The sequence below is a fragment of the Haliaeetus albicilla genome, chromosome 20, assembly GCF_947461875.1.
Source record: "Haliaeetus albicilla chromosome 20, bHalAlb1.1, whole genome shotgun sequence".
NCBI lineage: Eukaryota > Metazoa > Chordata > Aves > Accipitriformes > Accipitridae > Haliaeetus > Haliaeetus albicilla.
Genome location: NC_091502.1, coordinates 162,609 through 188,696, shown reverse-complemented (window position 1 = coordinate 188,696; position 26,088 = coordinate 162,609). Strand labels below are relative to the sequence as shown.

The 26,088-nt window shown below is 39.2% G+C and overlaps 1 protein-coding gene across 1 annotated transcript in view; it reads left to right on the top strand.

Moving 5' to 3' along the window:
- Positions 1–24,702, top strand: part of FREM2 (FRAS1 related extracellular matrix 2) — a 142,002-nt gene extending 117,300 nt beyond the window's left edge. Inside the window, exons 17-24 of the mRNA XM_069807916.1 lie at positions 10,070–10,262; positions 12,533–12,637; positions 13,807–13,934; positions 14,026–14,160; positions 16,900–17,026; positions 18,420–18,607; positions 19,526–19,672; positions 21,351–24,702. Of these exons, the coding sequence (XP_069664017.1) occupies positions 10,070–10,262; positions 12,533–12,637; positions 13,807–13,934; positions 14,026–14,160; positions 16,900–17,026; positions 18,420–18,607; positions 19,526–19,672; positions 21,351–21,863 (1,536 nt within the window). The 3' untranslated portion in view covers positions 21,864–24,702. The remainder of the gene's footprint in view (positions 1–10,069; positions 10,263–12,532; positions 12,638–13,806; positions 13,935–14,025; positions 14,161–16,899; positions 17,027–18,419; positions 18,608–19,525; positions 19,673–21,350) is intronic.
- The last annotated feature ends 1,386 nt before the right edge of the window (positions 24,703–26,088 follow it).

Below are 26,088 nucleotides of genomic sequence, written 5' to 3'. Positions count from 1 at the left end.
TTGTCGTGGTGTATCTAGTTTAAAAAAATTTTGAAGAGCCTTCTTGCTGATAACAATGGACTGCCATGTCCTACCAGCTGCTGGGCTCTGCTGATCTCTTGCTCACTGGGAAACAAGACCTGCCAGTGCAGACAGCACAGTGGTCTCACATTACCCAGCAGAAAATTCCTTGGTCAGGAAGGAAAGAGAAGCTGTCAATACGGAATGGCTGAAGAACAGAGCTGTGAAAGTGATTGAGGAGTTAAAACAAAGAGATCAGAGAGATCTTCAGGTATCCTTTGGAAAATTATTTCTAGAAATAGTAATGTGGAAACAAAAGGGTGCAGGATTTCTTCTGGTGCAGTGAAAATGAAGTTAATCCCTAGGTCTTCCTTGTATAATTGCTACATAAGCCTGTCTGATCCCACTCAGGCTCTAGAGTACAAAAGCTGTAGCTATGACGATCAATCCTTTATTACACAGAAAAGTCTCTTTGGGGAATAATCCTACAGGCTGGAAGAAAGACTGGAACGTAGTACCTCATTTCAGAGAAGTCCATCCACAGCATGATGGCTGTGTGGTAAAGCTCAGTCACTTTCCTGGCTCCCTAGCCTTCCTTGTTGACCCACTGTAGAAAGGATGAGGCCATGGTGTGAAATGATGTTGTGGTTTAAGCCCAGCTGATAACAAAGCACCACGCAGCCACTTGCTCAGTCCTCCCCCCTGCAGTGGGATGGGGGGGGGGGGAATGTAACAAAAAGCTCATGGGTCAAGACAAGGACAGGGAGGGATCACTCACCAGTTATGGTCATGGGCAAAAAACAGATGCAACTTGGGGAAAAAAAAAGCAAAATCAATTTAATTTGTTACCAATCAAATCAAAACAAGGATAATGAGAAGTAAAACCAAACCTTAGAACACCTTTCCCCCAGCCCTCCCTCCTTCCTGGCTCAACTCCACTCCCGGTTCTCTCCACCTCCTCCCACCAGTGGCACAGGGGGATGGGGAATGGGGGTTGGGGTCAGTTCGTCACACATTGTCTCTGCCGCTCCTTCCTCCTCAGGGGGAGGACTCCTCACTCTTCCCCTGCTCCACCGTGGGGTCCCACCCATGGGAGACAGATCTCCATGAACTTCTCCAAAGCGAATCCTTCCCATGGGCTGCAGTTCTTCACAAACTGCTCCAGCGTGGGTCCTTTCCATGGGCTGCAGTCCTTCAGGCACAGACTGCTCCAGCGTGGGCTTTCCCATAGAGTCGCAGCCAGCTTCAGGGGCATTGCCCTGCTCTGGCGTGGGCTCCTCTCTCCCCGGGCTGCAGGTGGGCATCTGCTCCCCCACTCCCCTCCAAGGGCTGGGGGGGGGCAGCCTGCCGCCTCACCACGGGCTTCGGGGGCATCAACCTCCTCCTCCACCTCCTTCTTCACTGACCTCACTGCACAGGGCATCCGCTCACATTCCAATCTCGTCCCCTGCTGCAGGTTCCCCTTCTTAAATCTTTTATCCCAGAGGCGCTACCACCGTTGCTGATGGGCTCGGCCTTGGCCAGAGGCGGGTCCGGCTTGGAGCCAGGGAAGTTTCTAGCAGATTCTCACAGGAGCCACCCCTGCAGCCCCCTCCCCTGCTACCAAAACCCTGCCACACAAACCCAATACAAATGGCCATAATTTCTCTGTTTTTTAACAGGTGTTCATTTTGCCAGGGACCCATCTGCTCATCAGACCTCGGTAGACTTACATGCACGCATTCTTACTTTGTCAGTCCCAAATGGCATGAGGCCTTAACAGATGAGAAAAGTCTGTCATTGCCCAAAGAAACCTATGGGCATGTGCAACAACAAAGCTATTTTACTACAAAAAGATAGGTGCCAAAGGACATACAGATACCTAATCAGATAAGCTGATTTTTCTCTTTTTTTTTATACTTACATGCCTAAAGTCCACCTTATTCGGTGGGTGTCCACAGGTGATCATACAGTCAGTTTGGTGGACAAGAAATTGCACCAGGCTCTCTTTAGCCTTTGGTTAACTTCGTAGCATTCTGCCCCTTTTAACTAGAGATGATATACTCTGTAAAGTACAAGACCGGAACAAAATGGAGCTTCTGCCCTTTTAGATACAAAGTCCTTGATGGATATTTCATCTCAGTGCTCTGTCATCAGTTCTGGTTCTTTGTCTGTTACAGAGACCAGTTCAAAGTCTCTGTCTTGATGTTGGAAGCTCACTGGTGGTGCATCTGCTTGGGGTTGCCCCTCTGCTACAAGCAGATCCTCCTACAGGTACATTCCACTGGGACTATGAACCTGTCGCAGAGAAGGAGAAGGCGTGCAAGTGTGGGATGTAAACATTACACATTCCCACAAGATAAAAATGACAGCACTCTTCACTGTTCTTAGAATGATTTAATTTCTTCAACTCATCATTCCTTTGACTATCTCCTTATGCCTATGCAATATTCAACCGTATATTCTTATTTCCCACACAACACAATTGTAAAGCCCATAAGCACACACAGCTGCCAAGCAGCTGTAACTGCAATCCTGTGACCTATGCAAGCCACTTCTCCCACAGTGAAAGGAAGGAAAACCTGGTATGAATCCTTTTCATTTTAAATACTTTTGTGTCCTTTAGAGGAAAAGCTGAATAGCTGGTTTAGACAAACGTGTGTCTAAATAAAACCTGTATATGTCTATATGCATATAAACAGAGGAGAAAATAAGCACCATTCCAATATTTTAGTAAATGAAAAAAACCTGTTCATTCAGTTGTGGAGGACACAAAGAAATGGTAATGTGGCCAAGGAAGAGCGCAGTACTTGCTTTAGGCTCCAGAAGCGTTATGTACTTTAGGTAAGATCACTCATTTATAAGCAGAGACGGGTGAACATGAGCTATGAGAGCCATGAAACTGCAGCTGAAGTCATCCTTTAGTGCCTTGTAGGTTATGGCTAACCATGGTGTGTTAAGTAAAATATCAAGCTGAATTACTTCTAGCAGTGAAGCATTGCCCCACAGTCAGTATGCGCTTCACTGCCCTCCCTGTTTCCCCCACCTCCATTTAATTCTTCTCCAAGTTTGGTCTTTATCTTCACATGACCCCCTCCAGCTGAGAGGGGAGGCAGTCAGTGCCCTATCTCTGTGGTTGTCACCATTGTTGTTTGTTTCTCCTTCAATGAACAATTAATAATCCTCCTCTGTAAGAGGAAAGCTGGCAGCTATGGTTTTCACCATGTTTTTTAACACACAAAGGAAGCTTAAGTTCTATTATACAGACAGAACAGATAAATAACAAAAACACTCTTGCCACATCCTACTACCACTGCATATTTACTAACTAGAATTTACCAGATATTTTGGCTAGATCTTTAAGCTCAAGATTCTGTTTCTTGATTCTAACTCACCAGTACCTGTATGGTCAAACAAAGATAGCACTGTTGATTTGGACAGAGAGATTTCACAAAAGCAACTAGCAATATCTTGCATGATGTGGATCTTCACTTTGTGGGAGCTCCTCCTATGGTGGGGAAGAAGATGAGCTTCAGTCAGCAAGAAGTGTGGTGGGAGACCTGCAGCTGGTGTAGCTCTTCTGGCAGTACTCCTAGTGTTTGGGGCAGGCTGCAGCTGTCTTAGCCAGTTCCCATGAACTCATGAACTGTCATAATACATACAGAGAAGGTCTTAGTTGTTTTTTTTTTTCCTTTGAGGCCTTTTGCATGTGACCCATTCTCTTTCTCAATTACTCTGTGCATGAGCAAACCCTGCGTGAGTTAGATGCAGCACTCCTTTCAGTATACAGCTTGACACTTTTCACCACATCTGAAAAATCAGGCATTTATGTATCTAAAGATGGATTTAGATGTGCAGCTGATAGAACTTACATTTAAAAATAAAAGCCTGCTCCTCTTTAAATTCAGCTAATTCATTTGGATTATAGTTCTGTTCTGGTTAAAGTTAAGATCAGCTTTGATAATTAGCAACAACAGTTTTCTTTTGGACAACCTGCAGTCACAGCCTAAAATTCAGTGTATGCCTTTGGATATGTGTAGGCCTTAAAAATGTGGAACTCACCTACCTGAGGGCTGTCTTCCTGTATTTTCGGGTTATTAATAAAGGTTGGACTTCACTTCATGGGGACATTGTGAGAGTCAAGTACTACAGATATCTCACATTCTCAAGATGCAGCTGCTAGAACAATGACAGATATTCATGAAAGGAAGTTAAAAATGAAACAGTGAAAACCAAGCAGGTGACTATCCTTTAATAAAGTATATATTGAAGTGTTGGCCTAGATTTATTTGATAGAGTGTGAAGTATCATTTGATCTCATTTTCTACTGTTGTAACTGTTTGCTGTAGCTGCACAGTTTGGCATCTGAAGGCTTCTGTGTGGTTCTGGCCGAGTATTTATATGTGGATGTTTCTTTCCCTAGTTCCAGTCCATTGCCAGACTTGGCATAGGGAAGCAAGGAAATTGCCATTCAAATAAATTTCATTAACAACAACTAGTTAAACAAGTCTTTGACAGAAACAAGAAGATCAAGAACATACATGAAAATACTTGAACATACAGATTGATACCTTGAAGCTACTGTAATTGAGTACAGCTGAGCAGTTTGTTTTGTTCTTTAACAAAAACAGTTATTTCTGGCCAAAACTGAAAATGTCTTTCTTCCAATATGTTCAGTTCACATTTACGCTACACAGGTTATGGCACTGTTTGAAAATCCCCTCTGACCAGATTTTAAAATCACTAATGTATTGCCACAGCTTATACGAGGCAGCTTGCAGAGGTTTTTTATTACACAGAAACAGTATATTTCCAGCTTTATTACTTCTAGTTTTACCAAAACTGTACTTTCAGGGGAAAAGTCAGCTCTTCTGAAAAATCTCACTAGATGCTGTAAAATGCAAATAGACAGAAATGTCTATTTTCAGATTTTTATGTTCAGTTCAGCCACCACAGTCAAGTATAAGAAAACCCTGCAATTTGTATTCCCTTGACATGGAAGCTCACTAACAGTCAAACATTTTTTCTCTCCAGCTGCAAACACCTGCATTTAATAAGGGCTGTGAAGAAAAAACTCTACTATATAATACACCAGCTGTGTAACAAAGTCAGAGGTTAGATTTTTCAAGGAGCTGGCATTTAAAGGCTGTATTGCATTCTCCTCTCCATTCAGACTTCTTTAAACAAACCTGCTTTGCATTTCACCTGTGACCTACCTGGCTGCATGCCTTCTTAGGGACAAATCTTAGCTTTACCATATTGGTATTGTCTAAACAGTTAATTGATAACATTGTTAAGCTTGTGTGACTCAAATTCACAGACATAGCAAGCAAATGCAATAGAAAATGAGGCTTCAGGTAATTTGGACGACGAAAATATAATTTTCATGAAAAGTTTGTTTCATTGGGATATACAATATAAAATATGAACTTGTGTTATTTCTAGTTCTGATTTTATCAACACTAACAGTGCGCGCGCACGCGCACACACACACACACTGCCAAGTTCTGCCCTCTGGAAATGTAAGCCAGATAAATAAAACACAATATAAATGTAGAACAGAGTCCATGCCCCAAAGACTTAACTGAAAATATTTTTTGTTGTAAATATTCTCACTTGTTACATGACAGATTCTCAAACCAATTATGGTTTTTTACTTAACGAAGTTTGACAGTTTGCACCAGAAAGGGGAACAAAAGAAGAACACCTGTAGAAACTCCCATTAATATTTCCTAAGTCTTAAATGGGAATTGTCAGTGTTTAAAAATAGACCTTACGCTCTGTGATAATTTATCTTGCAAAGAAAATGTATGAAATTCTACTTCTTATATGAGTGTCCAGTTCTTCCCTCACACACATGAATTTTGAGATGCTTTAACTGAATGATTTGTGATCTACATTTTTTCATATATTAACTGCAAGAGTGTGTTCCCTGCTTGGAAGAATTTTTGTCTTCTATCTTCTCAGGTTCTCCATACCTGGCATTGTCACAGAGTATTAGACGCAATTCCCCCAATTCAGCTGAGGTGTAGCTGTAGTCTGTATTTCTCTCCTGGTATCACAAGGCTAAAAGTCACACCCACTTATTGTTTAAAATGAATGTTATTGAATATAATTTTGTCAGTACAACTGCTAAAATCTCCTGTGCATAGGATGCACAGATACATAATGCACCTGTTCTGTCTCTCCACAGCAGTTAAGATGATCCTACACTTACACAGCTCTAAGTTACCATTTTGGTTTTATCAGTGTCACATTGAGATAAAATATGAACAGCTGGCTACTTTCAATAGGCTTTGCAGGCAGTGCTGGGAAATAAAGATAGCTCAATGGAAAGAATGTTTTCTCATGTTTGCCTAAATGACATTAGTAAGAGGGCTAGAGCGGTACAACTCATCTGTGTAACACATTCCATCACTTCATTTGTTGGGGGGGGTCGTGCTTACTTACTCTGACACAGTTTTCCTCTGCAGTTAATTCCTTTTTATTTTATTTTTATTATATCAGAAAGATCCTCTGTATTTCATATAGCATGTCTTGAGATTTTTCTTTTCTGCCTGTTGAAGAGTAGTTTTCCCCTCATGGCATTTTCCTTTACAGCAAGAAATGAGAGGGCCTTCAAAGTTTTAATTTACTGTTAGGAGAGAGAGAACTATTTATTCCGTAATTCTCTGGCTATCGGTGTTGTAGGTATTCCTCCACACCTGCAAATCCATGAGTGCCTGAAGAAGGGCTTGTGTGCATAAAAACTCAATCAGCTGGTTTAGCAAGAACTCCTTCCTCTCCCTACATGCCATGAATCACACGTAAGGGCAGCTATACTGATGGAAGCACACAGACATTCGTAAGCACATGAATAAATTCCTAGGTTGGTACAAGCAGCCCTGCTGCCCAGACATCTTTTACCGGTTTTGCTAAAAGAGAAGAACCTTCTAAATTCTAGGGTCCTAGAAATGGAGACAATTCTTTGGCACCATGGTTTCAGATTTTCCCACAGAGCAGTGGTAATGTATGGCAAAGGAACAGTGTTTCAGGCAGACTTGCCCTAGAAAGGATCATGCTGCTGGATTTCTAGCAGTACAAATGAGTTGAGCTCACTAACACTATGATCCCATTGAATGGAGGCAAGAAAACCCTAAAACATGGCTTACAAACCCCATTAATGGATTGCTTTATGTGCAGCGTATGTGAAGAGCCAATCATATCTTGTACCTGAAAATCAAGAAAAGCTTTGAAAGAAGGTTGGTTTTTTTTCACTTGAGGTGGCATAAGATACTGAGCTGGAACGGGTTTTGTGGATCACTCTGTCCAGGCCACTGCCTTAACTATATAATGTGGCTCCAACACTAGTAAACTTAATCTAAAAACTAATAGGATTTCATGGCCTCACTATTCTTGTTGAATGCCACCACAGTGAGGGCTAGAAATTCTTCCAATTTCTAGGCTGTATTTGTCATGGCCATCTTATGCCTGTTTGTTCCCATGTCAGCACCATCTTTCATCATCAGTGACCCCTCTCCGCTGTTCATCTCCTGATGTGTAGAGACAGCATACTTATTCCCTCTCAGCCTTTGTTGTACTGGGCTAAAGAACCCGGCTATTTTAGTCTTTTCTCATCAGATAGTTTTGCCATTCCTGTGATTATGTTGATTTCTTTTTCTAAAGTCTACAATGCAAATTAGGCTTTTTCAAGCATGGATGATCAAAGCTGTTCCAGATAAGCTCTCACTAGTACTCTGTATAATGGCATGCATGCTTCTAATTTCCACCCCATTCCTCAGTTCATCTTAGGATCATATCACATGGAGAGGGTATGAAGGTCATAGTTATGATGTGATCAACTCGCATACCAAAATTTTTTTCCCCTCTATTGTTTCTAACAATGTCTTTCATTTCTACCAGAAATCCCTGTCACTAATTTCTACTACCTTATACTTTATGCTATAAAATTTCATCTCACTTCTATTATTGTAGTCCTCAGGGTCATTAAATTCTCCCTCTGTGATATTCCAGTCCTCATCTACATTATCATTAAGCATTATGTATGCTTCTTTTCAAGAGGATAGTGGACATATATTAAATCTTCTTCCACGTACCTTTGTCTCTTCCTCATAAGCAAACTGAATTTTAGATCTTTGACTTTAATGTCTAGTTCTTACTGTACAACACACAAGGTGGAGAACAAAAACACACAGAGAAAAGCCAACATAGTTTGTCTGGTATGACTTTTCAATAGTAACACCTTTGTTATACTACCAAATGTATTCCATTCTAGATACTGTTCCAGGAAATGACAAATGTTCGAGGTTGCTCCTGAATCAAAGGCAAACCATAATGTCACTGTAGAGTTGCATCATAGCTATATTGGTTTTGATAGAAGTAAGAATTCTCTGTTGTTATTTGGAACAATTTAGCAAATCCGTGTCTGAAATAATTGCTCAGATACCCATGCAGGTATCCCAAAGATAAACTAGCAACTTAAATAGGACTAAAGGATATTTTTGTCTAACTTCAGTTTGTCATCCAATACATATAGAAAAGAAAACCCCTTTTTTTGTTCCAAATAGAAGTTCTTGATTGTGTTTATGTAAAACCAACAAAGAAGCATTAATATAAAATAATCTATAACTGTAGCATCTCATATTATCTGCCAGGCTGCTTTACTACACAATACTGTGTTTTGCCATAGTCTCTACTGTCTAAATGCTAGCACATTTTATAGAACGATTCAAACAATAGAAGTGGAAAGGAGTTTGGTAGCGTAGTGTGTAGATCAAAGAGTGTCATGTGTGAAAGTGAGCTGTGGCAACTACGAACATTTGCCATAATGAACTCCTTAATTAGTTCAGAGTATTTAGTCAGTGCAGGCAGTAAATTTGTGGTTTCATAGTATTACTAAAAGTTTTGTCTGGCATTTGGAAATGTAAAGCAGCTGTAAGGTAATGGCCTTTCAGCCCCCTGACATGCCATTGGTTGAACCCAGAAACAGTTTGAATTTTACACAGCTTGTAAAGTTCCTTGAATGTTGGGGTCTTTCAATAGTGCAAACCACTCTTCAGAAGCTTGTAAGGTAATCACTCCAGGGAAATGTTCAGATGTACAAATTTACATATGGAGTTTCTATTAGAAGTAAATGATTGTTCAACACCATTTATGCCTTTGAAAAGTTTCCCACTGGGAGATGATCTCAATGCCTGTCCTTCCGTGTCTTTCTAAGAAAATCCAGAATGTTCTAAAAGGATCTGGTTTGCACATTTCTAATCAGAGAGATGTGAATGAAAAAGTATTTGTAACAAAACATAAATGTAAAGTCTCTTCCGAAAGGTTTGGATCCATGTATCGTGTAAGAGCTATCTTAAGAGGTGACAGTTTACAGACACTGTTCATGTTGCCTTTTTCCATCAAAATATATATAAAGAATATGTAATTCTCTGATAATAATTCAGCTGTTGTTTTGTACAATATATGCATAAAGGGTCTATTTTTAAATCTATATCAACTTTCATATTACTTTTAGTTCTTCCACACAGTGATAAACAGTATGATTTGTGTGTTTACGTTCAGTATGTTAGCTACTATCCATGCACAAAGGAAGAAATAGTTCCAGAGATGAGTAAGTACAGGCCAAGGACTCAGTCTTGCAATGACATCTGAGCAAATTCAGGGTCTTCCAGAAGAGTTTCTTAGAGGACAATAACATGAGAATGTAAGAAAATGAGTTAGTTAAGCACAAGGATAGAGCAAATGCAAATTTATTTGAAAGATTTCTAAAGCCTTCATTTGTAGCCATGTTGTTTATGTACTTAAAAAAACGAAACAAAAATGATGAGTCAAAATTGAGGGGTTTATATTTATCAGAACACATTCTCAGTTTGAAATACAAAAGTGGAACTTGAGGGGACGTAAGCTTAGCTGAAATCCATTGAAATGTGTTGGTTTGTATTTCATCTGAAATTTGCAAAGTGAGAGAATTTGATTCAGTCACTGTATTTATTTCAAGTTCTGTCTTCTCTTCCCTTGCATTTGGATTACCTGTACAATGCCTCCTTTCATGACCACTAACCTAAATAAATAATTTTCCTTTTTATAGGTTCTCAACCTAGTACAGTCCTATGTCACGCTGAGAGTCCCCTTGTACGTCTCTTATGTTTTCCACTCTCCGGTGGGTGTAGGAGGCTGGCAGCATTTCGACCTACAGTCAGAGCTCCGGCTGACTTTTGTGTATGACACTGCCATCCTGTGGAAGGATGGGATCGGTAGCCCACCTGAAGCAGAGCTCCAAGGTGGGTGTTGGATTTCTTTGCATCGAACTCATGTTCTGTTACTAAGAGTATAATTTGCACACAGTAGGATTTTTTCAATCATTCTAATACTAAAAAAAAAAAAAAAAAAAAAAAAGTACATCATTTATTATCAGTTGCAAACAATCTGTCATTTCCTAGCACTCACAGTTCTCTGCTGGGGTGTTTATGAAAACCATGTAAAGCTGACATCAGTTCTTTTATTGCAAAGAAGAATAATTGTCTTGTTATATTTTAAGCACATGTGCAAAAAATAACAAATTTATTTCTACTCAGAACCTCAAGGTTCACTATGTATTCATATTCTGTTACCACACAAGATGTTTTCACTTTAATGAAAAAAATCTGAAACTTTTCTGTGATATCATTTTTTTCTGGCCATGAATGTACAGTTTCAGAATCTTTTGATGTTTTAAAAACATTAATTGTGAAACATTCAAAAGACACAGAAATATACAATGGGTATAATAACCTGTCCTATGTGTTAGAGTAGTGAACCGTGAAACATTGTTTAAATGCAATAGATACTGTCAATAAATGTTTGTGACTATAGTTAGTCAACAAATCAAACTCTATCACTACAGAATTTATCTTTGCAAACAGTTAATTTATTTTTTAAAAATAGTGACATACAGATGTCTGTGAAAGATTAAAGTAAATAGTTACACCTATATGCTGCTTTGTTCTATTTATCCAAATTTACTTACTATATCCCAGCATTAAGCTTCAGGTGTTCCATATCTATCTCAGCCTAAGGTAGAATACAGGCACCAGCTATAATTATGTATGTACAGTTACACAATTTCAGGACTCCAGTGAACATAAAACCATTTTTTGTTTCTGAAAACTCTGTATATGAACTACAGAAGTCATTGCTATGCAATTCTGTCCTCATGTTAAGAGCAGGAAATGAGGAGTGGCAAGGGGAATCTACAGTGCATGAAGAATGAAGCACATGTCATGCCATGCCTAAAGAATAAGCCACATGCCACAAATCGTATGATGTACTAGTCACCAGATAACAACCAGATCTAATTCTCAGTCTCAGCAGTTATGTGGCATATCTATGCCACCATTTTCCTGTCTTTGGTGCTTTAATTTTTTATTTCTCTCTTTAAGAAGCTGATGGCCAGGTCTTTGGAGATGCTGAACATTGGTAGCTCAGTATTTTCTCACTCCACAGCCTTGCACAATTAGCAGCTGGTTTTTTGGGGGGGCAGGGAGGGCTTAACTAGTTTCCAGTTTATTTCCATGCCTCTGGATACATATAATTGTTCTACATAAATTCTGTGAAAAACTGTAAAGCAGTCAAGGTCTTCTAAAGCCATAGTTCAATCATACATGTCTATTTATAATGTGCCAATAAATATGGTTGGTACAGGTGATTTTGTGTGGGTGATATACATTCACATTGGTGAGTGTGTTAGTTTTCTGACACATTCATGGAGGAACATTCCGGTTTCCTTCTTGCTCCTGGCAAGCAGAATGGTGGCACATCACTGGCTCTCTGTAAGGGAGCACTGGAGGAAACACCTGAACTCTGAAGCACTGCAGAGCTCTGGAGAAAAAGGGATGTGGCTGCAAGCTGCAGCAATAAACTGCTTCTGACGTATAAAAAAGACATTGTAACCTGAAATTAGGAAACATTAGGCCCATGTTTTGGGCCAGATTCATGCCAGAAATCACCAGCAATGCAAAGCCTGTCAGAATGAGTTTCACAGATTCAAGCACCTTCAAGCAGATTGCCACAACCAACTGCTACAACTAAGTGCTGGTGGGTGCTGCCTTGCAACAATAGATAGGGAGGCACTGATAAAGAGTATCTCTGAAGCAGCTTTCATTGGTAGGAGTCAGCTTGAATACCTAGTGAAAACAAAAGTATTCTTTGGTCTAGAGAACCCCCTGGCAGCTGACAATGCTATTGCCTGAACACAAGCACCGACTGTGCTGTGGACTTTCCTCAGCCTACTAGAGCAGCTGTGTGAGTCCATGTAACATGTAAAACCATGACTTTGCAGGGAATTTCTGTATGTGCTTTGGAAAGCTGAAGCATTGTGAAAACTCTAGGCCCCCCTGTGTAAATTCATGTTGGAGAAGAATCTTGAGTCAACCCAAAAGGTACCAGTAGGCCCCCTCCCAAACAACTGACATGACAATGGGAAATGAAAGAGTGGGGTTGGTGTTTCACAGGAGTGTGATTTATTTGTCATCTGCAAGTGGAATAAATCTTGTGAATTGGCTTCTGCTGCCAGGTTCCCTGTACCCAACCAGCATGCGTATTAGTGAAGAGGGGCGCTTAGTTGTCAACTTCAAGACTGAAGCCCGGTTTCACGGTCTGTTTGTGATGTCCCATCCTGGTAAGCTTAATCTACACTTCAGCAGTACTACAAAAACAAAGACACTCCTCCCAAATTTTATAGTGTTCATTTTTCTTATTCTGCTACTGAGATCTGAATTTCTTATGTACCGTGCTCTTCAGATAAGGATTTTTCCCTTACTTGGGATTTCTTACTTGTCATTGATGACTGTATTCAGATTGTCAAATGTAATGAAATATGCATGAATCTTATGGAAAGCAGATAGTTCCACTTGATCAAGAGCCTGATTTATGAAAGATGAAGATCTAGGCCATTCTGTCCACTAAGGATCTATAAATATATGTTTTTAATCCAAAAGCTGTGATCAGCTACTTACTTACATTGCTCTAGGAATTTAGATAGCATTAAAATTTCTTTCCCAACTTGAAGCCTTTCTAGGTTATTTAGACCTTTTTCAGATAGTCACAAAAGGTCTTGTATGAGCATTGCATCAACCTGTTAATAAAACATTCTCACTGCCATTCAGTTAGTCATTGCTGAGAACCTGATCCTGCAATTTCATCTGTTTAAAACCCTCTGCCTTTATTCAGAATAATCACAGGTGTAAGACTCTGTCTACAGACATAAATCTGAGCATTAATGCTGGCCATGGAAAAGATTATTTAACTATATTAAATCTGCTGAACAATAATGAGAAGGGAAAAAAAAACATTTTAAGAAATCTCTTTTAGTTTAAGTCAGTTTTATTAACCTATAAAACTCCTTCATGGTGCTTCTACATTTTCTCAGCTGTCCTCTAGAGTGTTAGGTTTTGCCTATCAGGCAGAGCCGAAACAGTTACATTGCTAAGAGATGTTATTTTTTGTTCCCTGGGCTGACATTCCAAGTTTAAAACAGGAGGGATTATAGATCTTTGCCATTCCACTCTCACTGTTTTGCCTGTCTGTCAAATTTAATCTTCATACAGTTCTGGTTGTGTAGCCCAAAAGCAACTGTTTAATAGACACTTGAACAAGAATCAAGGAGGCCCAGCTGTGTCGACTGTAATTGATTTTGTTAGTTTCAGTTAATAAAACCCAGTGACCTGTAAAGTTATTAACATCAACTATGGCATTATGGTTTATGAATTATTGGGAATGTTTTTCAGGCTCTGAGAGTTTGCAGTGAAACACTAAAGGTGACAAATCTGTCTCTTGGCATGTTTCTAGCTTCATCTCTGACTTCCATGGTTATGTCAGCTGATCACCCGGGCCTGACATTTAGCCTCAGCCTCATCCGAAGCGAGCCAACGTACAACCAGCCAGTACAGCAGTGGAGCTTTGTTTCAGATTTTGCGGTAAAACCTCAGCCTTCACGGTGTCTTTTGTTGCCTCAGCCTGTTAGCTAGGATGTTGGTGGAAGAGCTTTCTCTCTCTCTCTCTCTTCAGGTTCGAGATTATTCTGGAATGTACACTGTGAAGTTGATAGCTTGTACCACTGCTCCACATCAGGAGTACAGCCTACCAGTTATCTGCAGTCCTAGAGAGCCGATCACATTTGATCTGGATATCCGATTCCAGCAGGTACCAGCCCAATGATACCTTCATCATGTTTCCATTTTAGTTTGATTCCCAAATTGCCTTTGTTGGTCTTATAATGATAGTGCTAGAAACTGAATTTACTTGCTTGTGAACAAACCAATTCCTAAACTGGTGGGATAGCACATACTCCTGTCCTGCTATTTAACCAGTTTTACCCAAATGGGAACGGCTAATGTAGGAGCAAAAATGTTTTTTGTCCTCAGTGCAGGGCATTGGTTTGGGGGATAGTTACTGTGATATGAAATAACCTTTGGGAATTCTTTACTTGTCTGTTGACTTTGGTATGACATAGTTTTATCAGATAATTAGGAAAATATAAAACTATTATCAGAAGGTTTTCATCTGACACAAAGATCAGAGCTAGGTGTCTTATATTAAAAGTGGGACCTCCACATTTAGTCCTAAGGTAGGACTTCCTTCACTGACTATAGAGGAAGTGTAGATAGCCAACACTGGTAAAATGCTTAGCTTTAAGACTCACCAAAGTGAGTGACACAAATCCCACCCATAGCAATATGGATCATATGGTAACACGGGAACAGGCAAACAGCATACCTTTCACAAAGCCCAGCTGTAAAGCTCTGTAGCGGAGAACAAAATATGGAGAAATGGACTGCTGTAGAAAGCATTGACTGAAAAAAATCTGATGGTCATGTTGGATAGTTAACAGAACATAAACTGCCAGTTTAGAGTGTTATCAAAAGGGCTAACATGACCTTGGGATGCATAAGGAGGAAGTTACATCATTTCTGTTATTTGGAGCCAGTACAACTAATACTGGAACAGTGTGGCTGTGATTTCATGCTCATTGATAGTATAGATGTATGCTATTAAACCATCTTACAGTATAAATCCAATCAGGAACAGTCAGGGATACATAATCACTTTTCTGTTGAATTAGCCAGAGTACACAAGGGAATGCATGCAATCTTCATGCTTTCATTTGGCATTATGCCAGCTATGGAAGAACAGATGATTCCCGATACGGCATCAAGTCCTGGTGAAGCAGAGAAATGATGCATGATCTGACATGAAACCTGCCTTCTCAGACTTAACCAGGAAAACATTTTGAAAAAGTTTGAAATGGGGGGGGGTGGTGAGAGGACTTTATACTAGTTCAGCATTTCAGGTTTTGTCTGGCATTTCTAATCTGCTTCTAGGAACTCTAAAGCAATTCACAGCAATGCTAAACCACACCTTGTGTCTGGTCCTAGTATAAGCAAGAAGATGTTGATAGTTCGAAGAAAATTCGGGAGAGCTGCAAAAATCATTGCAAAATGGGCAAAGTAGCCTAGGGAGAGACCTAACTCTTACCTGGAAGAAACCTATGACTAAGACTTAAGAACTGCCTTGCAATAAATAAATGGATACTATAGGTGTCACTATATCAGATAAAGCTTTAAAAATACAGTATCTAGGGATAAGGTGCAAAATTACAACAGTGTCATAATCACCAAGGACTGTGGCCTGTTAGTCCCCTGTCATCAGCAATTTTCAAACCAAGACCAGCTCTTTTTCTTGAGATACTCGTAGTAAAAGGAATTCAGGAAATGGAATGGAAATTATATTTTTACTTATTATTTCTGTGAAAAGGTTATGGGGGTAGGGTTCCTCTTTCTGAAGAGTAGCAGTGGGTTTATAAAAATATTTCAGCTCTACATTGTTCTTGCCAAATCCTGTTGCTTTGATAGTTTTAGGACTCTATTGTGAAAAAGGGATTTGAAGAAGAATAAATGTGGCAGCTGTATAACTTGCAGCAGTACTTTCTGTTGATATTGTTGTATCTCATTCCATCAGCCCCTTGTCCATAAGCCAGCAAGAATGTTTTCTTTTCTGTTTTCCTTCCTTCCTTCCTTTCCACACACATAACACATAAATAAACGTATGTATGTTAGCATTTTTTAATTTGTTTAGTGGCTGCCTTTTTTTTTTTTTTTTTTTTTGAATGTATCTTCCACATTGTTTCCTCAGGTACAGTGCATCTTTTTGAACTTCAGGCTTTCCCCAATTCTTCTGTTCACTCTATTCTTTCCCTTTTGTTATGCCATGTGCCTGTATAGTTTGGCTTCTAACTTATGTTATATGGCCCAATGAGAACCTGCTGCTGATAGTGTTGATTTATTTTATTCTTGTAATGTAATCATGGAGGAACCATAGATAAATGTGTCAAATATATAAAGATAAATATTACCATAAAAGGGTGTTCGAATGGTTTGATGTGTTTTCACATGCATGATTTGATATGCTGCAGCATGTCAGAAGAACTGATACTTGCAAATAAATCCTCAACAATGTGTACTTTCAAATAATTGGCAGAGGATCAGAAGCTGAGGTGGGACTTGGGTGTAAGATTGAAAATGGGATAGAGAAGACAGGCAGTGGTGTGTCAGAGGGAGACAAGTTATTGACGAAATATTTTCCTCACATTACCCCCACACATAAATTGCCCTGGGCACCTCCTTGGATGGGATTTGGAAAAATGTGGGAAGAAACTAACCTAGAATACTATCAAATATCACAGAGGCAGATAACCCAAAGGTGGTATGCATGTAAAATACACAGCAATATATGTCTAGTACAAATAAATCTTTTTGGTTAAACTGTGTTGTTGCATGTAGATGTGCAGAGCTGATTAATAATGTACATTGGGAGAAGGTCATGCTGTGTTTTAAGAGTCATTAAAGAATACTTGTTGAAGAGTCTTATGCTGTTGTGTTTTAGGTCAGTGACCCAGTGGCTGCTGAGTTCAGCTTGAACACCCAGATGTTCCTCCTCTCCAAAAAGACACTGTGGCTATCTGATGGCTCAATGGGCTTTGGGCAAGAAAGTGATGTTGCTTTCTCAGAAGGTATAATCATGCACAGATCATGCACATTTAATATGTGTTCCATGCTATCAGGATCCCATTTCAGTCAAAACAAGAGAGGAGTAATGGTTTGGGCTTGCTGCTTGTCTTCTTCTGCATTTGCCTTCCCTACCTGGCAGTTTACATCAGAACTGTTGGCCAATCTGCACTGAAACTCTTATGTCTGAGAGTTACAGTACTGGTGCCATTTCTCATAAGCTGAGCACTTTATAAACATTGGCTGATGTTAAGAACATTCCTAGTTGATAAGTGAATATTACACAGTCTTTTTCTTGTGGGTGAGTGTACTGGGTCTGGCTGGGATGGAGTTAACTTTCTTAATAGCAGCCACTATGGTGCTGTACTTTGCATCTGTGGCTAAAACAGTGTTGATAACATGCCAGTGTTTTGGCTACTACGCTTGCACAGCATCAAGGCTTTCTTCTTTCCCCCTGTCCTCTACTGAGTAGGCTGGGGTGGGAAGATTGATTCAATTGATACATCTGTCAGGGGACCTAAGCAGTCACTTCATTCCTCTGCTTTACTCGTGTGCCTCTTTTGCCTGTTTATTAGAGTGCCAACACCTCGAATACACGACTGTCTTTTGTGATGTATTTGCACAGTCTCTTGAACAGAGGGTACCTGGTCTGTCTGTCTCAAAGTCTACAGTTGCTCCAAATCATTGTAAAAGCAACGCAACATTTCTCCTTTCCTGCTCCAGATTCCTAACCTTCCTAACCACTTTCTGTCATATGTATCTGACCACTGCACACAGTATACTTTTCTTGCCTGCATAGAAACAGCTGAGGTTATTTGTACAGGCCTGGCAAGCATGTCTTATCTTGAACATTATCAGGCATCTGAAATGCAATTACACAGTAGGGAGCCAAGTCTCAGAAAATGTGTCTGTGACTTTTCATAATGTTCACTTCACTTGTACAGTATGCCAGTCTGACCAAGTATAACTAAACTCTTATGCAGCCTGAAAAGGATTCTGCTGACATAAAAAAGAACATCTCTTCAACAAAGTACATTGTCAGGAGGCCAAAACCTACACCCTGGTCTGGTGCAGAGGAGTACATAATGTTTCTTTAAGGCATTTTTTGAATGAAGAGCCCAGTGTAGCCCAGAATTAAAGCCACCCCTGAACTGGTTCAGGTTATAGCAACAGCAGACAGCCTCCTGCTGCTATCATGTGGCCCAGAGCTCATGGAAGAGTATGCACTCTGATCACGGCCTTTGACAAGCCCTACAGAGGAAGCTGGGTAGCAAGTTGTCTTTGGATATAGTCACATTACACAGCACTAAGCTTCTTGACTAGGCTCATTAACTCAGCCTCAGTACTGTGCTAAATGTTCCAGTGTAATAGGATGTGAACTGTGTGAACTGTTTACAGGTGATATCATATATGGTCGGGTGATGGTGGATCCAGTGCAGAATTTGGGTGATTCCTTCTACTGCAGCATCGAGAAGGTTTTCCTATGCACAGGAGCTGATGGATATGTACCCAAATATAATCCATCCAACACTGAATATGGGTGCCTTGCCGATTCTCCATCCCTTCTGTACAGGTTTAAGATTGTGGTAAGAGTTCTAATTCTGGGACGATGCAGATATATATTTTAAATTTTTTTTTCTAATTTCTTTTTTGTCCGAAACCAACTGTTCTTTAAAATGTTCTCAATGGCACCATATTTGTGACTCAGGCTCCAGGCTAACATGAACTGATGAAGGCAGTATCTTAACTTTCTCCCTCCTGGTTCTATTGTTAATCTTTCTGGAGACTCTCATCATTTAGAGTTTGACCTAAGTTAGAATCCCAAGATAGGCTTTTTCTCTGCATTGTCTATATCCATTGACCATAAAGGGAATCTTAGGAGACATGCAAGTTAAGGACTGGAATTTGTTTCATCTTTAGCCATCCAAAATTTAGTGTATAATGTAAAGTTACTCATCCAGGTTGCCTCTGTAGTCAAAAGGGAAAGAGAGATACCTCTAAAGCTGGCTTAGAATATCTGAGATTATTTCTGTTCTGAAAATAATTATAGAGTAAGCCTAGATGACTACAGACCTGATGCCCAACTTTTAGAGAGTTAACTTTAAGATGATTATCTAATTATCTAAACTAATTTATGTGAATGTCTGTTAATAGAAACAAAAGGTAGCTTCTTTAAACTGAGAAATAGACTTCTTACTTTTATTTCAGACCACATTTATGTATCTTTTTTATTTTAGAAATGTAGCTATGGTTGTTCTGTGGTGTTTTCTCCTTGTATTTCAACAAAAAAGTCTTCAGACAAAAGATTAAATAGAAGTTAATACAAGTCAGATGTGACCACAACTGCTTCTCATGTCTTTTCCCTTGATATTACACTGGATTGCATAAAATAGCATGTGTAAATTACAAAATTTATACATTGCATATAACTATTAGAACTGTTTTTCCTAGAATAAATGAATCTGTGTTTTGCAAACTTTTTTTTTCCCTCCATGACCGTGTAGGACAAAGCTCAGCCGGAGACACAAGCCACAAGCTTTGGAAATGTGCTTTTTAATGCAAAACTTGCAATAGATGATCCTGAAGCAATTCCGTTAGTTAAACAGCCAGGCTCTGATGGATTTAAAGTAGACTCAACTCCTCTATTTCAGGTATGATTTCTGTAACTTTTCAGCAAGAGTACTGAACCAAGAAAGAAACACTTGCACAAGAAGTGTTGTTAATAGTAAGTCATATTGAAGCCAATAGAAAGATTTATTCTGATTCCAGTGACAGTCAAACAGGATTTTAAATGCTTAAAATTTCTAGATATAAAATTTGGAGCACTTATTAAAATATTTTGGTAGGGATACTATGCTTTTCTCTCACTTAATTCCACAGTCTAACCAGAAATTATACAAATTATTCTTCTGCATTTCTTCGAAGAACTTGATAAGCTTCTTGTTACACAGCATTGTTTTATTGCTTCTCACTTGTCAAAGACAAAAAAATAAAAGAATCATAAGCATTTATAGTGAACTTCATCAAAGTCTAGTTGATACTCAGAATTTTCGGTGCAATTCTTTCCTTGCAAACTTGCACGTTGTGAAACATCTGAGCCCTGGAAAGCCTAGAAATTGACAACTAAAGGGTGCGACTACTTCTTAATTAAATCTAATCCTTCAGCTCTGTGCATTCATCCCTTTGATCTATATAACCCAGTCAGAAGTTGTCTCTTCATTATTTTTCTCTTTAGTATTTGCAAAAGTACATGCAAAACTCAAGTGTATAAATTAGTAGAAAAAATATTGAGGAGAGTTTAATCCTACTCCTGGCCACTTCAGTATTAAAAGTCCCATTGTAAGCAATGGAATATTTAAGAGAACGGCCTACTTACCAGTATAAAAAGGGTTTCATAATCTGCCCCCATGAAAATGAAACCTCATTTGTTATATGAAGAATCCATTTCCAATAATACAGTGATTTTTGGTCCTCCTTCTGTCAAAAGAATGAGAATATGAAGAAACAACAGTATATCCTGAGAAAGACTTGGAAAAACAAGAGTAAAATAGAAAATGTGTTATTTCTCACAATAACAGAACTTGGCTGCAACCACTGAAATTATCAGCCAGTAGCTTTAAGACAGTATTCAGGCAATCCTACTGGACCTTGTAGAGGCCAAATTTATTATGTATCCAGAAAAGACAAGACAAATTCAAGAAAGATAGCATCATCTCATGCAGACTGCAGGGAATCATGCAATCACAGAATGGATGAGGTTGTCAAGGACGTCTGGAGATTGTCTGTTCCAACAGACAGGCTCAAAGCAGGGTCACCTAGAGCACATTGCCAAGGACCATGTCCAATTGGATTTTGAATGTCTCCAAGGATGGAGACTCCACAGCCTCCCCGTTCCAATGTTCAACCATCCTCACAGTACAAAATTGTTTTCTTATGTTAAGATGGAAATAGAGCCACAGCCAAGGCCTAGTCAGCTGGCAAGTTAGGCCTAGAAGATCCTCTTCTGTGGTTTGTCTACATCTGAGGTTCTTTGTATGGTCTTTGGTACCAACAGTACCAAAAAAATGCCAAGGCTATGCTTCTTCATCTGCACCTGATAGGCATAGAGTCTGGACATGGAGAGGAATGGAGACTACACCCTATTAAAATTTTGGCTGAAAACATGACTCCTCTGGTGCACATTGGCACATAGTGAAGGGTTATCTGTGCATGATTTTGAAAGTACTTGTCCAGGAAATCAGTTCAGAACAGTGACTGATTTCATCTGTGTATAATGCTGTCCAGATTCTGTATGTTTGTGTTTAAATACAAAAAATTTTGTCTTTCTAGGTGTCTTTGGGTAGGGAGTGGTATGTCCATACAATCTACACTGTACGTTCAAAAGAGAATGCTAACCGCGGAATTGGCAAAAGAAGTGTGGAGCACCAGTACCACTCGCTCTTTAGTGGTGGGAGCCAAGGAGCATCCACACAAAGACGTCAGAAGAGGGGAGTTGAGCAGGACCCAGAACTTGCAAAAGACATTGGAGTAGAAAACAACCGAGGAACAAACATACAGCACATAGCACTAGATCGCACTGGCAAGAAACACATTCCTCAAAGGGAGGTTGCAGTCAACGGCGTTCTCCCCAGGGAACTGAATAACCAAAGTGCAGGGGTCAGCATAGTCACAATCATTGGTGGAGCTGCTGCCATTTTCCTTGCCATCTGCTTAATTGCAATCATCATTTTGCTGCTAAAATGGAAACAAAGTTCTGAGAAGAAGGAAGCCACAAAGGAGTCGGGCAGCAATGAACCAATGATGCTACAATATAATTACAACAGCGACAGCTCAGAGGTTTGATTCCAAGACTGCAGGATTCAAGCCAGAGTCTCCAGAGTGCCTCAAAAAAAACTTGAACTGCACTTTGTTAGCAGCAGGTCATGGTGACTTATGAGGAATAAAGAGTTCATATGCTTCTAAGTGTACTTGAAATTTTTTATCCTGAAGTCTTGCTGCCATTATCAACAATAGAAGAATCCATACCGAATCTCCCACTTTGCATGAAAGGTAATCCTGATGGCCCTATATCACACACTAATCTTAAGCAGCAATTCAAGGAACTGCATTGTAAGGGAGAGATTTTTGTTTTGGTTTTGTATTTTCTGACATTAAAAAAAGCAGAAGAAGCTATCCAAAGGTGCTATATATCCTGTCTGCAATAAGACAGGAAATCTGTTTCTTTGGAAACACAGAATACTTGAAAGGAGAAATCCTTACACTCTTCAGTTAAATTTTGTACTGTTTCTCACAAACAACCCAATGTCTACAATTAGTTTGAAAGGTGATGAAATGCCTTAGGCATGAATCCTCCTTCCTATAAGCTTTTGACTTCACTTAAGCTATACCAGTGATTTTTTTTTTCTTCACTTATATGTAACTGAACTTTTTCAAAAGACAGCTAGATTAGACAGCATAACATTATAAACAGTTGCATGTCACAGGATGCAATACATACTCTTTTCTGCAAATTCTTATTCAGCTATTTAATCTGAGAATTTTTTTCCTTATTTATGTTTATATAAAGCCAAAGAATGCAACAAATCCAGAAAGAATTTTGTTTTTCACAGAAACTGGATGCTTATGTCCTCTTAAGTTTATAATGGATCTTGGAAGTGTTGTAAGGTAAATTATATTTGGTAGTGCATATCCACTGCTGGGAAATGCAAGCATTAGTATTTCAGTACCTAGAGAAAATCATAGAGTTAGATTTAAAACACAGAGGACAAGGTTCTGCCTGAACTGAGCCTAGGAATGATGATACTGAATCCAACATGTAATTGCCAGTTGCCATATTAAATGGTAACAAAAAGTGAAGAAAAAAATTAACATTTGATGGAATCAAGGAGTATTTATTACAGTATAATCATAGCACACCTTGACAAACGTGCTGGGTCATTGTTGGGCATTTTTTAACAATTGACTACTTTTGCAAGAGTAATTCTCATTTTCTCTCAGCGTTCTTGATTTAGGTGACATGACAGCATGATGTTCCACAGAAGTTTGGATCAGCAGTGTCCCATGTCAGTTCTTATCCAGACAGGACCTGTTCTGTCCCAAAGATATCCTGCGAAATGCTTGGCTATGAAAGCTATGTAACCTTCAGGACAGATTGCCCCATTTGTCACACTAGCATAATATAAGTCCTTTCAAGTCAATAGAGTTAAACTATATAAACTATATAAAATCTGAATCAGGCTGTTGAGACTGCTGCTAAAATACCTGTTCCCTTCCACCATCTTGTGATGGTGGCTGTGGGCAGCCCCCAAAGTATCTTCAGCTGCAATACGCTTGGCATTTGGTATTCTGGGGACCAAGCTGCAGACATCTGCGTTACCTGAACAGGATCCAACTTGAAAGCAGCCTGGCTGCAAGCACACAATGCTGCCTCTGAACTAAAAATCTATCCAAAAGGCTTCCTGGCCTGGCTGTGGTGCTCTGTCAACACAGATAGACCTGACCTAGTAATTCCGCACAATCATCCTCCGAGCCATAAAGACTCAGAAATGTTGAGGTCTCCTAGCGCAGGATTATCTGTGCTATGATTCAAGGTACAGTGTGAATATACCCACAGAGGGACTTGTGCTGATATCTCTTGCTCTGGATTTATATTGTTATGACTTCACTCATTTAATAAGATTTCATCAATTTTTCACCAAATTAATTAAAGTTGCTTGCAAGCAAAATCTTTTTTTTAATTATTATTTCTTTTTATAAAACCACATCAAAAACCATGTGTTCTAGAAGCCAAATATTTAGCCCAGTAAACAACTTCATCACTGCTTTGAATAGCATCTGATTACAACTCTGTAAAATGTTTAGGGTAATGGGGATTATCAGACTAATGTTCTTCTAACAATACATAAAATAATAGTGCAAACTGGTGATAAAGAAAAATACAAAGTAAGCACTGAAAAGCTGGACAAGCATGAGTAAGATTCATGAGTCAGATATCAAAGTCCTCTCCCTGGGAAAAAAATCTCAATGTTTTCAGTAAGGTCTGCCAGATTTGTCCCATTCTTAAGAAATGGGATTTCTTACAATTCAGTGAACTATAAATACATCTGTAACAGCATGCCTTTTTTATTATGACTTCAAGGTTTTAGATTTCAGCAAACATTGGAGGCTTATTAACATTTTCCCTTCTACTTAACAAGTGGACTTCTTTATACTAACCTGAATAAGTGCCTCGTTCCCAGTTATGTGCACAAATATGTTAATATTTATCTATCCATGCAATAAACTGAGTATTTTATATATATATATTTAATCTATTTCCAGATTATGTATTCAATCCTCTTTTCCCTGGAGATGCTTATTCTGCTAGCAGTAATACGACTTGTTAAACCATTTACACAATAATTACTGTGTTTAAACTTGTTATCAAGCTGTCAAAAATCTTTCCATGCATATTTATTTGGAACAATTTTTTGCTTATGTCTATGACTCTGATATTTGACACTTCTATCAGGAAAAAAATAAAACTACTTTGGTTTTGGATACTGATCTGAAATTTGTGTATGAATATCACTGTGGAGAGGGGTCAGTAATGCAGTGTTAAGACAAATTAATTTGTCAGATCGATGGAAGAACATAAACTTACTGCTGTGTTTGCAATAAAAGTCACTGCTGTGTTCCTGAACTGATTGTTTTCTGGTTGTGAAGTGTTCAGCACAGGGGTTGTTTTTTAATCATTGTGGTTGCACTCAGGGCTCACAGAGGGATTTTTGTTTCAATTCCAGAAGATCAGAAATCTCTAGATATCTGCAAGTCCTTTGTAGGTTGGATTGCCACGTTCCTGTGTGCTGGAGGGTTTACTGTGTTAGACTTACTGACAAGTGAACACGAGTCTACAGGAAGCAGTTCTCTTGTTCCTGCAGCGCTGATGTTGCTGTCAGTTGTTTCTTGTGCCAGCTCATTAGATTTTTTTTTCCCCAGTGGCAAATTTATCAGGTTAGAAATATATGAGATGGAGACACTTCAGTGAAACTTTTGTGTGTGTGTATATATATATATATATATATACACACATACTATGATGCAGAAAGTAAAAGCAACTCTGAATCTTTCCCCTCTCACCCCACCCCTTGTAAACTGGCCAGCACTGGCCTCTGATTTCTATGTGAACTTAAGCAAGCACCCACCTCCTTCACTGTCAGAAAGGCTATACTTCATGGCTAGTTACGTGAGTGACACACTATATATTTACCAACTGCTATAACAAGAATAAACTAGCAGGCAGTGATTCCTGCTTTGCTATGTCTATTCCCTTCTACTACCTAAACTTGCTCATGTGGATAATATTCATAGCAGTTACTTAGACTGATCTGAGCCATCTGATGTCGTATCTGTGAGATCTATGTTGTGATTTCTGCCAGGGCAAATCAGACTGGAAGTGTTTCTATCCTGCTCCAATATAAATAGCTATATATAATGTAAATGAATAAAGAATCTGGTCACAGGACTATAGCACTATCAACAAACCAAAGGGCATTTATTTCCCATGCTGAGATCATCCACAGTGATCAAGTCATGTCCACATTTGTTTCGGCACTTAGTGGAATTCTGATACTACTAAGGTGTCCAAGCATGTTCCAGCAGGTCCAGGATGACTTTGTCTTCACAGCCCAAGCATGGTTACATTTCAGCATTTATAGGAGTCAGGGTTTTTCAATGCATCCTCACTGGCTTTTGAAAGAATGATTCAGCTCCTACCCTGAAAGAATTCAGCTCCCACCACTGAATGCTTTAGCTTTGAAAGCTGTTCATTAAATTATTCTCAAGCGATTGGCTGTTTGAATTTTCTTTTTCTTATTTCTTATCTCAAGAGATAATCCATTCAGAATTTACCCTGCACTACTATTGCTTTGGTAAGTAACCACTGACTTCCATTAAAAATGAAGGGAACAGCTGGAAGATTCTTAAATGATGCATCTTATTTCATTTCATGGCCAATGCTCAAGCATGCAATGGATTCCCGCTATCTCCTGTTACATGCATTTTCATGATACAATTTTTCCTGAGTGTA